Here is a 12,191-nt window from a genome sequence, read left to right on the forward strand (position 1 = left end):
TATGCATGCCATTTGTGCCCACAAGGAAGCCAGGGGTGGCGATGGAGAGCACAGCTCCCCAGACAGCAGGAGTCCCCATCCCACCAGACAAGACTTGTTCTGTCATTTGTAAACAACAGCAGACATATTCCAGACCCTAACTCCATTGCATCCCTGTTTTCCTCACATGTACATTCTACGAAAACTACCGAGACTTTAATCTCACTGTATGGCTGTGCAAACTGTCTACTGCACAGTTCTATTTATAGAATATAAACCACTACCCTCTTTATGTGTACTGTGCACAACTTGTGAGGTGGAAAATGGCGACCCTGAGTCTTAGCATCCCTCATCCCGTGTGGTGGGCTACAGATGAGCTTTCATGACCCATCTGAAGGTCACTGCCCAGGCATGGCCTGACCTCTTGCCACATCCCTGGTGATGCTCAAACAGAATGTCCCCCCACCTCCACGGACTCTGTCCCCCTGTTTCCGCAGACCCGAGCCTATATGCGGCAAGTGCTAGAAGGAATATGTTACCTGCATCAGAGCCATGTGCTGCACCTTGACGTCAAGGTAAGGAGGGATGTGGAGAACAGTCAGGAGGTGGGGGGCTGCCATGGGGGGTGCTCGTCCTTAATCAGCCTCATGCTTTGGTTCTAGCCGGAGAACCTGCTGGTTTGGGATGGTGCAGGGGGCGAAGAGCAGGTGCGCATCTGTGACTTTGGGAATGCCCAGGAACTCACTCCAGGGGAGCCCCAGTACTGTCAGTATGGCACTCCAGAGTTTGTAGCACCCGAGATTGTCAACCAGAGCCCTGTGTCTGGAGTCACTGACATCTGGTAATGCTGGCATGCTGGCCATGCTGGGGACTTGCTCACTGGCTGGGAAGAGCTTCGGGAAACTGGGATTCTGGTAGTCAGTGGGTAACATTGCTCCTAAGGTTTCTCTTTCTGCCCATCACCTTCCTGTCCATCATTCAGGGCTAACCCAGCCCTCTGGGCCTCAGCTCTGTAATCCTCAGCTTCCAGCTTCCCTAGGGTTAGGCCTCCCCAAGTAAGACTGGTGTAAGCTTATTGGTCCTCAGACTTCCAGGATTCCCCTGCCATGGGCCCTGACTTTGGGTTGAGTTCCTACCTGAAGTAGGTACAGCTATGCAGCATTCCCCAGGGTGACCCGTCCCTTTCAGGATGGTGGTGGAGAGATCGGCTCACTTCTGGCAGGAGTGAGCTGGCCTCTCACCCATACTTCTGGTTTCCCACAGGCCCGTGGGTGTCGTTGCCTTCCTCTGGTAAGGACCCCTCTGCAGTCTCCTACTGGTCCCCTGATGGGCCCACCCTACCATTTACATGGCCCACAGCCCACTCCCGTCTCTTCCACACACACTGCTCCTTCCTCACTTAAGGGCTCTCACATGCATGAGGCTGGTTACCCTGGTTGGCACGTCCCAGTTCCATTAGAGGTGGGCATACTGGATCCACAGAGGCCCGTAGGCTTAGCAGCACCATTTTGGCAGGGAACTTCTTGGTCCTAGGAGGTCCAGAGCATGGCCTAAAAGGAGATAGATCTCCTTATAGGAAAGCCACACTGGGGGAGGGATAGAACTTGTTCTCCAAAGCACAGGCAACTAGCTCCCAAGGCCTCCCTAGCCATCTGAGGACCTCAGCGGGGAGCAGGACAATAATATGAAAACTCCGGCTTCCTGTCTAGATTTGCCCAGCCTCTGATGTCCCCTACACCCTCAGGCCTCCCCTTGTTCCTGGTTCCCCATCACAAGCATTGCACTTCACCTTAGCCTCGGGCCTCAAGGCCCTGCCCTACCTCTTACCATAGCCTACTCTGCCCCTGCAGTTTGACGGGCATCTCCCCATTTGTGGGGGAGAATGACCGGACAACACTGATGAATATCCGAAACTACAACGTGGCCTTTGAGGAGACCACATTCCTGAGTCTGAGCAGGGAGGCCCGGGGCTTCCTCATCAAAGTGCTGGTGCAGGATCGGCTGTGAGTAGACCTCTTCACTGCAAAGGCCTGCCCTCAACCCACATGCTTACTCCTACCAAGCCTTTGCCTTTAGACATGCAACCCCCAGCTCTTTTGCTTTTTTTCTTGCAGTATTTTTAATATTTACTTTGAATTTTATGTATTTACTTTTGATTTTTTTTTTCCAAGACATAGTTTCTCTCTGTAGCCCTGGCTGTCCTGGAACTCACTTTGTAGACCAGGCTGGCCTCAAACTCACAGAGATCCGCCTGCCTCTGCTTCCGGATTACTGGGATTAAAGGAATGCGCCATTACTGTCTGGATAGTTTGTAATATTTTTTATTTTGTGTGTGTGCATGTGTACCTGAGTGTGTTATGTGCATATGAGCAATGGTATATGTGGAGACCAGAGGCATCAGACCTCCTGGAGATGGAATTATAGACAGGAGCCTGATCAGGTCCCTTGGAAGAGCAGCATGTGCTTCTGACCACTGAGCCATCCTTCTAGCCTTAAATCCCAAGTTCTTAGGAGGTCCCATTTTCTCAACCATTCATGAATGAATGAATGATAAGGCATTACTTCTCATTCCTTTACAGGAGACCTACTGCAGAAGAGACACTGGAACATCCCTGGTTCAAAGTGAGTCTAGTCCTACCAAGTATGGTACAGAGATGGAGGGAAAGAAAATGTTACTAATGGCTCCATTTACAGAGCAGCATTATGTGTGATAACTATGCATTTTTTAAAGGTTTATGTATGTATGTATATATATACAGTGTTCTGCCTGCATGTATGCTTGCAGGCCAGAAGAGGGCACCAGATCCTATTGTAGATGGTTGTGAGGCACCATGTGGTTGCTGGGAATTGAACTCAGGACCTCTGGAAGAACAGCCAGTGCTATTAACCTCTGAGCCATCTCTCCAACCCCTATGATATGCATTTTATATACATGTGACCTATTATCCTCACAATGGACCTGTAAAAGATTGTAGTATTGCTCCCATTTTATTTTATTTATTTGTTTGTTTATTTATTTATTTATTTATTTTTGTTTTTTCCAGCCAGGGTTTCTCTGTGTAGCTTTTGCGCCTTTCCTGGAACTCGCTTTGGAGACCAGGCTGGCCTTGAACTCACAGAGATCCGCCTGGCTCTGCCTCCCGAGTGCTGGGATAAAGGCGTGTGCCACCACTGCCCGGCCCCATTTTATTAATAAGGCAACTGAGGCCCAAGTCAATGATCAAGTTGGAGTAGCTAGACTCTAAGCATAGGCCTGAACTCTTCCTACCCTGGTGGTTCGTCCTCAGGGTTTTTACTGGTGCTCAAGACCAATCAAGACCTAGGTCCCTCCCTTTTGTGTGCCTACCTCTGTCCTGGGTTGGTTCCACACACTAGTGGCTGGTTGGCCTGGCTCACTCACTTATTATGAAGGTCACATGGTCAGGGTTCTCCTTTTTAAGCCCCAGCATCCTGGGGCTGGGCACTGGCAGAGAGGCAGTCAGCAGGTAAATCCAGAAAAGTCATCTCAATAAACTTGCCATTGGGTGAGGCCATCTAGCTCAGTGGCAGACTGCTCAATTAGCATGTTCAAGGCCCCAAGCTTGGTGCCCATCATCCTACAAAACAAAATACTTGTCATTGAGCACTGTGCTGGGTCAGCTGAAGACAAGCCATTCTGCCGGCAATCCTTGAAGTAAGCGTTTCCTTTCTTGGACCAGAAACAAATAGCACTGAGTGAGCTGGGTGGGGTGCTGGAGGCAGCCTTGTTAGTCTGGACCACCAGGACTGCAGATGTCTGGGATGCTTGTCATACATACAGAAAGGGAGCTGGGGACCACCAGGGTATCCAGTATGCCAGGGAAAGTCACCCTCAGAAACTGCTTATTACCTGCTTCTCCTCTTACAGTCCAATGATTTGTCTCAGGTGTGTCTCTGGCCTGACAATAGTCACAGGGACAAGACCCCCAGGAACCCATACTTCTTGCCCCAAGCCCCACAGTGGACTTTGTCTCTCAGAATGGTCGGGGTTGACAGAGTGCGATCCCTCAGGCCCTCTTTTCTGGGTTTGCAGACACAAGCAAAGGGTGCAGAGGTGAGCACGGATCACCTGAAGCTCTTTCTGTCACGGAGGAGGTGGCAGGTGAGTGTCCTTTCCACACTAATTTCCTCCCACACAGCGCCCCCTCCATGTGATTCCCCCACCTCCCACTCCAGCCTGAGCTGCCTTGCCATACCTATAGTTCTTGCCCCCAGAGTTGAAAAGGTCCTGGGAGCCAGTTAGGCCTCTGGGTCTTTCTCATTTGACCTTAGTACTTTGATTGCAGCGCTCCCAAATCAGCTACAAGTGCCATCTGGTGCTGCGCCCCATTCCAGAGCTGCTGCGGGCTCCCCCGGAGCGGGTGTGGGTGGCCATGCCTAGAAGACCACCCCCGAGTGGGGGACTTTCATCCTCATCAGACTCGGAAGAGGAAGAGTTGGAAGAACTTCCTTCGGTGCCCCGCCCCCTGCAGCCCGAGTTCTCAGGTTCTCGGGTATCCCTCACTGACATCCCCACTGAGGATGAGGCTCTGGGGACCCCGGATGCCGGGGCTGCCACTCCCATGGACTGGCAAGAACAGGGAAGGGCTCCCTCGAAGGACCAGGAGGCCCCCAGCCCTGAGGCACTCCCCTCTCCAGGCCAGGAGCCCCCAGATGGGCCTAGCCCCAGGCGGCCCGAGCTCCGCAGGGGAAGCTCTGCTGAGAGCGCCCTGCCCCGGGTCGGGTCGCGGGAGCCGGGCCGGAGCCTGCACAAGGCAGCCTCTGTCGAGCTGCCGCAGCGTAGGAGCCCCAGCCCGGGTGCCACCCGCCTGACTCGGGGAGGCCTGGGAGAGGGCGAGTATGCCCAGAGGCTGCAGGCCCTGCGTCAGAGGCTGCTGCGGGGGGGTCCCGAGGATGGCAAGGTCAGCGGCCTCAGGGGCCCCCTGCTGGAGAGCCTGGGGGGCCGTGCACGGGATCCTAGGATGGCGCGGGCTGCCTCTAGCGAGGCTGCACCCCACCACCAGCCCCCTCCCGAGTCTCGGGGCCTGCAAAAGAGTAGCAGCTTCTCTCAGGGTGAGGCAGAGCCCCGGGGTCGGCACCGCCGCGCGGGGGCACCCCTCGAAATACCGGTAGCCAGGCTTGGGGCTCGCAGACTGCAGGAGTCTCCCTCTTTGTCTGCCCTTAGTGAGGCCCAGCCACCCAGCCCTGCGAGGCCCAGCGCCCCCAAACCCAGTATCACCAAGACCCCAGAACCTTCCGCTGCCACACCCAGAGACTCTCCCCAGCCCCCCGCACCTCAGCCTGCCCCAGAGAAGGTCCCAGAGCCCAAAACAGAGCCAGTCCGAGCTGCCAAACCAGCACAGCCCACTTTGGTTCTGCAAATGCCAGCGCAGCCTCTCACCCCCTATGCTCAGATCATGCAGTCACTCCAGCTCTCCAGTCCCACCCAGTCCCTACAGGGCCCCGCTGTGCCTCCATCAGAGCCCAAGCCCCACGCGGCTGTGTTTGCCAGGGTGGCCTCCCCACCTCCCGGGGCCTCCGAGAAGCGCGTGCCTTCGGCCAGAACTCCCCCAGTGCTAGCCGAGAAAGTCCGGGTCCCCACGGTGCCCCCGAGGCCAGGCAGCAGCCTCAGCAGCAGCATCGAGAACCTGGAATCAGAGGCTGTGTTCGAGGCTAAGTTCAAGCGCAGCCGCGAATCGCCACTGTCCCGGGGCCTGCGGCTACTGAGCCGCTCGCGCTCGGAGGAGCGCGGTCCCTTCCGTGGGGCGGAGGACGACGGCATCTACCGTCCCAGCCCGGCGGGAACTCCGCTGGAGCTGGTGCGACGGCCCGAGCGCTCGCGCTCTGTGCAGGACCTCAGGGTAGCGGGAGAGCCTGGCCTCGTGCGCCGCCTGTCGCTGTCCCTGTCGCAGAAGCTGCGGAGGACCCCTCCCGGCCAACGACACCCGGCCTGGGAGTCCCGCAGTGGAGACGGGGAGAGCTCCGAGGGTGGTAGCTCAGCGCGGGGCTCCCCGGTGCTGGCGGTGCGCAGGAGACTCAGCTCCACGCTGGAGCGTCTGTCCAGCCGTTTGCAGCGCAGCGGCAGCAGCGAGGACTCCGGGGGCGCCTCGGGTCGCAGCACACCGCTGTTCGGACGGCTGCGCAGGGCTACTTCGGAAGGGGAGAGCCTGCGACGCCTCGGTGTTCCACACAATCAGCTGGCTTCTCAGGCTGGTGCCACCACACCTTCTGCTGAGTCGTTGGGCTCAGAGGCCAGTGGCACATCGGGTTCCTCAGGTAAGGAGGGACTAGGTGAGACGTGGGTGTGATGTGCTAGAGATGGGGGCTCCAGAGGCCCGAAGGGTGGCATTGGCAGGGATAGAGAGAGAGGAGGAGAAAGGTGGAGAGGCAGAGACTAAGAAGGGAACAGGCAGAGAAGGGACAAGGTGTTGTTGTTGTTGTTAGTTTTGTTTTGACCTTGAGAGCTACAAGGATGTAGGTGCTGGCTGGTAGTGGCTACACAAGAGCTCATGAGTCTGGGTCTGTACAGCTCCAGGGGAGAGCCGAAGCCGGCACCGGTGGGGCCTTTCCAGGCTGCGCAAGAACAAGGGCTTATCGCAGCCAAACCTCTCCGCCAGTGTCCAAGAGGACTTAGGTCACCAATATGTGCCCAGTGAATCAGGTAAGAAGCCTCGGTTTGCTCTCCTGGCTGGTGAGGAGAGTGGTTCATCACGGGGAGCTTGGGCAGCCATGGAAGAGGCCTCGAGTTAGGAAAACAACGATGATAATTACAGCAGCAGCTGCCATTAATTAGCAACGGCAAGTGTCCTATTAAGCATGTCACAAAGGCTGTCTTGTTTAACAGCACCGTGTTCTTTAGAAAGATGATCTTCAGCATCCTAGTTTACTGGTGAGGAAGCAGGCTTAGTGAAGTGATGCTGAGTAGCTGGTCCAAGTCAGGTCTAATAATAAGGAGAGCAGCCACAGCCCGGAAGCATCTCCAGGTCACTCTACTGAGGCCCTTGTTTGGCTGGCCTTGTGTCGCTTGGGAGACCTTGGAAGGTTTCTGCATTTGGTGTACTTTGTCTTTTTGTTTTTTGTTTTTTCGAGACAGGGGTTTCTTTTGTGTAGTTTTGGTGCCTGTCCTGGATCTCGCTCTGTAGACCAGGCTGGCCTCAAACTCCCAGAGATCCGCTTGGCTCTGCCTCCCAGGTGCTGGGATTAAAGGTGTGTGCCACCACCTCCCGGCCCTGGGTGCACTTTTGAAGCGACTCAAAATCCCTGCTTTTGTGCACCCAGAGCCCCAGAGTGTGTGCAATCAAAGACACACTTTTGTCTCCCAGCTTGGACGTCTCCATCAGTTTTCTGAACTCCTGGCTGCCTCTCCTCATCACCCACAAGGCATGTTTTCAGGGAAAAGGAGCCCTCCGGCTTTGTTTTTTCCCCCTGAGTAGAGGCCTGCCATATCCCCTAGTCTATTTCTTGCTCAAGCATCCTTAGGGCTGCAGGGAGGGAGTTATTCTTCACCTGGTATCCTTTCACCTGGAAAAGAGGAGGCCAGGCCATCAGGGTGGTCAGGAGGAAGCCACCAAGCAAAGCTGCCCACATGAATTTTAGAAGCTGTCCACTGTATTCTGGCCCAGGTTTGGACTAAACTGCTTAGCCTGGATCTAACCTTCCTTTTGCCTCTGCTGGCTTGCTGTTCCCGAGCCCTAGTCAGGACTGTGGGACTGGTCTGAGTGAATGGTAGAGGGGGAAAACCAGCTGGGAGAATGGAAAGGAGAGAGAGATGGAGGAGAGCTGTGGCAGTGAAATGTGGGATGGCTAATACCTTCCCACCTGGGGCTTCCATTTCCCTAGTGCAGCTGGCTCCCTGCTCAGCTGTGCCCTCTGACATCATCTCCTGCAGGAAGAAGCCTTTCCCACTTGATCATTTGGGACTGGTCCTGGGGGATGAGAGTACACTGGCAGGGCTGAGCCAGAGTCACCTTTCACCTCTTATCCGGGCCTGTTCTGCTTCCTCCTTAGCACCCCAACTAGGGCTGAGTGCAGCAGTTGATGAGGCTATTCCCAGTACACTGGAGGATGAGATTAGGACCCCTCCTCAGGGAGCAATAGACTACAGCGAGGAGAGACACACTGAGCATGTGCTCCTGCTGAATGCAGATCCCTCCAGGGTCTTCAGATCCTGTTTTCCCAGGGGTCTTTAGGTCTCTTTCCCAGGGTGAAGAAAATAGGCCCTACTACTGTTGACCCGAACCAGATTGGATCTTAAGGAACAAGCCGAGGGATCACAATTTCAAATCATCGTGCCTCTGAGGGAACTCCAGCCCAGCAGGACTGGCCCAGAACTCCAAGCCTCTTGCCTTGGGCAAGGTCACCAGCCAGTGTCCTGGCAGCTTTCCTGCTTTGCTCAAACAATCCCTTTTACTAGGCTGGGCTCCTGGCTCCTCTGCCTGTGGCTGTGTTAACAAGAAAATAGTAACAGCCTCCAGAAAAGCTAACTGTTTGGGAGTACTTCCTTCACACCAGACATGTGCCATCTCTCCATGCGTCTTCCTTAGATTCTCACAGCAAATCCTCCCACACCCAAGCTTGACTGGGCTCAGTCTCTCAATTCACAGATCAGAAATGGAGCTTCTGAAGGCGCATGTGAGTTGCTCAGGGTCCTGTAGTCTCTGTTCTGCTCTCTCAGAATCTTTTTAGTGGCCTGAATTGAGTATGCAATAGTTGGAATGTCAGGAGCCTCCCCTACCTCCCAGGGAGGCGCTGGCTTCCAGTCTCTCAAGACTAGTTTTTTTGTTTTTGTTTTTGTTTTTGTTTTGTTTTGTTTTGTTTTGTTTGTTTGTTTTTTGTTTTTTTTTTTGGAAGCTGAGGATCAAACCCAGGGCCTTGCACTTGCTAGGCAAGCGATCAACCACTGAGCTAAATCCCCAACCCAAGACTAGTTTTTGTTGGTTGGTTGGTTGTTTTTTGTTTTTTGAGACTGGGTCTCTCAGTGTAGCTCTGGCTGTCCTGGAATGCACTATGTAAACCAAGCTGACCTCATATTCACAGAGATCCTCCTGCCACTGCCTCCCAAGTGCTGCAATTACAGGTACTCGCCACCGTGGGCCAGTCTTTTCTTTTAAACATTTACATTTATGTAGTGTGTGTGTGTGTGTGTGTGTGTGTGTGTGTGTGTGTGTGTGTACACATTCATGTGCCTGCCATGGCATGCGTGTGGAAGACAGAGAGTGTTTCTGGAGTGTTTTTTCCTTTCATCATGTGGCTCTCTTCAGCTGATCTCAGGTCATAAGGCTTGTGTACTTGCTGGCCCCAAGACCGCACGTTCTGATCACAGATCCTGCATGCAGCCCAGGTTAGCTCAGGTCACTGCGTCTTCTCCTTTCCCTTCCCGCTTGCCCTGCGGTGGCCCAGAGGGAGTTTAAATTACAGGGTTTTAACTGCTATCATTTTTCAAAAATGCGTTTGTTTTTATTTTAACAAATGCTTGTAGAACGCTTAGTGCTGGTCTCAGCTCTGAGTGATTTGCAAAGGTGAGGTACGCGCAGAGCATCTTCAACCATGAGTCAAGGGAGAAGGTGGTTCTACATATGCTGAGGGCCCCAAGAAGATGATGCTTACCAAAAGAAAATTCTTGAAGGCACGGCGTGAAATTCTACTCCCACGTTTGGCTGGGAGGAAAGAACCATCAACTATGTTCCCTGCTGGCCCTCTCCCACCAGGGCTCACATGCGTCTGTCCCTCCCTGGGCAGCAAGCAGCCAAGTCCTGAGTTGTCTCTTTTCCTTCAGATTTCCCTCCAGTCTTCCACATTAAACTCAAGGACCAGGTGCTGCTGGAGGGGGAAGCAGCCACCCTTCTCTGCCTACCAGCAGCCTGCCCGGCACCCCGTATCTCCTGGATGAAAGGTAAGTAGATTGCATCTTCCACAGAGAAGAGGGGAGGCAGGGGGTGACAAGTGGCTCCCAGTGAAGGGCATAGAAGATGCTAGGCCACAGGGAGGCCAAAGTAAAGGGCAAATGTGAGAAACCTGCCTTTACTCAGCTGCCACCCCTTCCCATGCCTTCTTGTCCCCAGATAAGCAGTCCCTGAGGTCGGAGCCCTCGGTGGTCATTGTGTCCTGCAAAGATGGACGGCAGCTGCTGAGCATACCCCGGGCTGGCAAGCGGCATGCTGGGCTCTATGAGTGTTCAGCTACCAACGCCTTGGGCAGCATTACCAGCTCCTGTACTGTGTCTGTGGCCCGTGAGTTAGGGGCGAGGATCAGAGCCCATGCAATAGAGATGAGGAGGTGGGGTGGAGCTAGCTGGACCCTTGGCTGGGGGCCTCTCCTTCTCCTTCCAGGCATCCCAGGAAAATTAGCTCCTCCAGAGGTGCCACAGACCTACCACGATACAGCTCTGGTGCTGTGGAAGCCAGGAGACAGCCGGGCACCTTGCACATACACTCTGGAGCGGCGGGTAGATGGTGAGGCCAAGGCAGGGTGAGGGGGGGGGGGGGCAGCCAGTGGCAGGCCAGGGCTTGGGAGAGGGGTGCTGCTTAGGAAGGCCAGTGTCTTCTCTAGATAGAGGTATCTATCGCCTCTGGGCTCTTTATAGATAGCATGGAGAGCTAAAGCCTTCCCTTCTGAGGCCTTAACCCTCCCCTCTGCTGCCTGCAGGGGAATCTGTCTGGCACCCTGTAAACTCAGGCATCCTCGACTGTTACTACAATGTAACACACCTGCCTGTGGGTGTGACTGTGAGGTTCCGTGTGGCCTGTTCCAACCGTGCTGGCCAGGGGCCCTTCAGCAACCCTTCTGAGAAGGTCCTCATCAGAGGCGTTCAAGGTCAGTGGAAGGTGTAGGGTGGGAGTGGCAGAGCCCAGGCCCCCCCAGGCCCCCACCCCACCCCCGATGCCACCCCCCCATCCCTCAACCCCCTCCACCCCACCCGCCCCCTGGAGCATCACAGCTTTGCTCCCAGAACACTCAGTGATAATTTTCTTTGTCTCCTCTTAGATTCTTCAGCTCAGCCAGCTGCTCCTCCCCAAGATGCCCCTGTTACCTCAGGGCCAGCCAGGGCCCCACCTCCTGACTCTCCTACCTCACTGGCCCCTACCCCAGCTCTTGCTCCCCCAAGTCCCCAGGCCGCCACTCTCAGCTCCTCCAGTTCCCCTAAGTCTGCTAACCAGGCCTTGTCCTCACTCAAGGCCATGGGTCCACCCCCCCAAACCCCTCCACGAAAGCACAGGGGTCTGCTGGCTGCCCAGCAGGCAGAGCCCACCCCACCCAGTATCCAGGTCACCCCAAGTGAACCCCAGTCTTCTGTCCCTGACACTGGAACCCTGACCCCAGCCTCTACTCCTCAAGGGGTTAAACCAGCGCCTTCTTCGACTTCCTTGTATATGGTGACCTCCTTTGTGTCTGCACCTCCAGCCCCCGAGCCCCCAGCCCCCGAGCCCCCTCCTGAGCCCACCAAGGTGACTGTGCGGAGCCTCAGCCCGGCCAAGGAGGTGCCTGAGAACACCACTCTTCGACAGGGCCCCCCTCAGAAACCCTACACCTTCCTAGAGGAGAAGGCCAGGCAAGCTGGGATGGGGAAGGGGAGGTGGGAGAGTGGGTAGGACACAAGGAACACAGAGTTTCAGAGACAGGACAGACAGACTGTCCTGGCTGGACTTGGAGAAGATGCTGAGATGTGGGTCTTTAGAACTATTGAGTTCAGCTAGGTACTACCCCGAGCTTGAGCCATGGGCTGTCATTTAATCTTTACAACCGTAAGAGAAAGGCACTGCCTTGTTATTATCATAGATGGGGAAACTGAGGTTACGGACTCTCCCATAGGTAGAGCCAGTGAGTGCTGGAATCTTTGATCCCAGCACTGACCTCTGAAGCCCACTGCATTTAATGAGAGTGCCCACCCTGAGTCTGTGGCACCCCCGCCCCCACAGGGGCCGCTTTGGTGTCGTGCGATCGTGCCGGGAGAATGCTACAGGCCGAACATTCGTTGCCAAGATCGTGCCCTACGCAGCAGAGGGCAAGCGTCGGGTGTTGCAGGAGTATGAGGTGCTCCGAACGCTGCACCATGAGCGGCTCATGTCCCTACACGAGGCCTACATCACCCCTCGGTACCTTGTGCTTATTGCTGAGAGCTGTGGCAACCGGGAGCTCCTCTGTGGGCTCAGTGACAGGTAACCGGGTGTTCCTGGGAAACGGGGCGGGGAGCAAGAGTAGGGGAAGCTGGCCGGAAG

The 12,191-nt window shown here is 55.2% G+C and overlaps 1 protein-coding gene across 6 annotated transcripts in view; it reads left to right on the forward strand.

The window, feature by feature from the left end:
* Positions 1 to 12,191, forward strand: part of Speg (striated muscle enriched protein kinase) — a 51,112-nt gene that overhangs the window by 35,947 nt on the left and 2,974 nt on the right. For 5 of the 6 annotated variants that reach the window (XM_036173056.1, XM_036173054.1, XM_036173055.1 and 2 more), the window contains 14 exons: positions 477 to 554; positions 642 to 820; positions 1,243 to 1,269; positions 1,830 to 1,982; positions 2,559 to 2,601; positions 4,031 to 4,099; positions 4,284 to 6,252; positions 6,506 to 6,637; positions 9,752 to 9,868; positions 10,038 to 10,205; positions 10,305 to 10,427; positions 10,621 to 10,788; positions 10,960 to 11,524; positions 11,892 to 12,131. In XM_036173056.1, the coding sequence (XP_036028949.1) occupies positions 477 to 554; positions 642 to 820; positions 1,243 to 1,269; positions 1,830 to 1,982; positions 2,559 to 2,601; positions 4,031 to 4,099; positions 4,284 to 6,252; positions 6,506 to 6,637; positions 9,752 to 9,868; positions 10,038 to 10,205; positions 10,305 to 10,427; positions 10,621 to 10,788; positions 10,960 to 11,524; positions 11,892 to 12,131 (4,031 nt within the window). Of the gene's footprint in view, positions 1 to 476; positions 555 to 641; positions 821 to 1,242; positions 1,270 to 1,829; positions 1,983 to 2,558; positions 2,602 to 4,030; positions 4,100 to 4,283; positions 6,253 to 6,505; positions 6,638 to 9,751; positions 9,869 to 10,037; positions 10,206 to 10,304; positions 10,428 to 10,620; positions 10,789 to 10,959; positions 11,525 to 11,891; positions 12,132 to 12,191 lie in introns of those variants that run through there. The other variant, XM_036173060.1, reaches the window with a different exon arrangement.

Source organism: Onychomys torridus, chromosome 23, assembly GCF_903995425.1.
Source record: "Onychomys torridus chromosome 23, mOncTor1.1, whole genome shotgun sequence".
Lineage (NCBI taxonomy): Eukaryota > Metazoa > Chordata > Mammalia > Rodentia > Cricetidae > Onychomys > Onychomys torridus.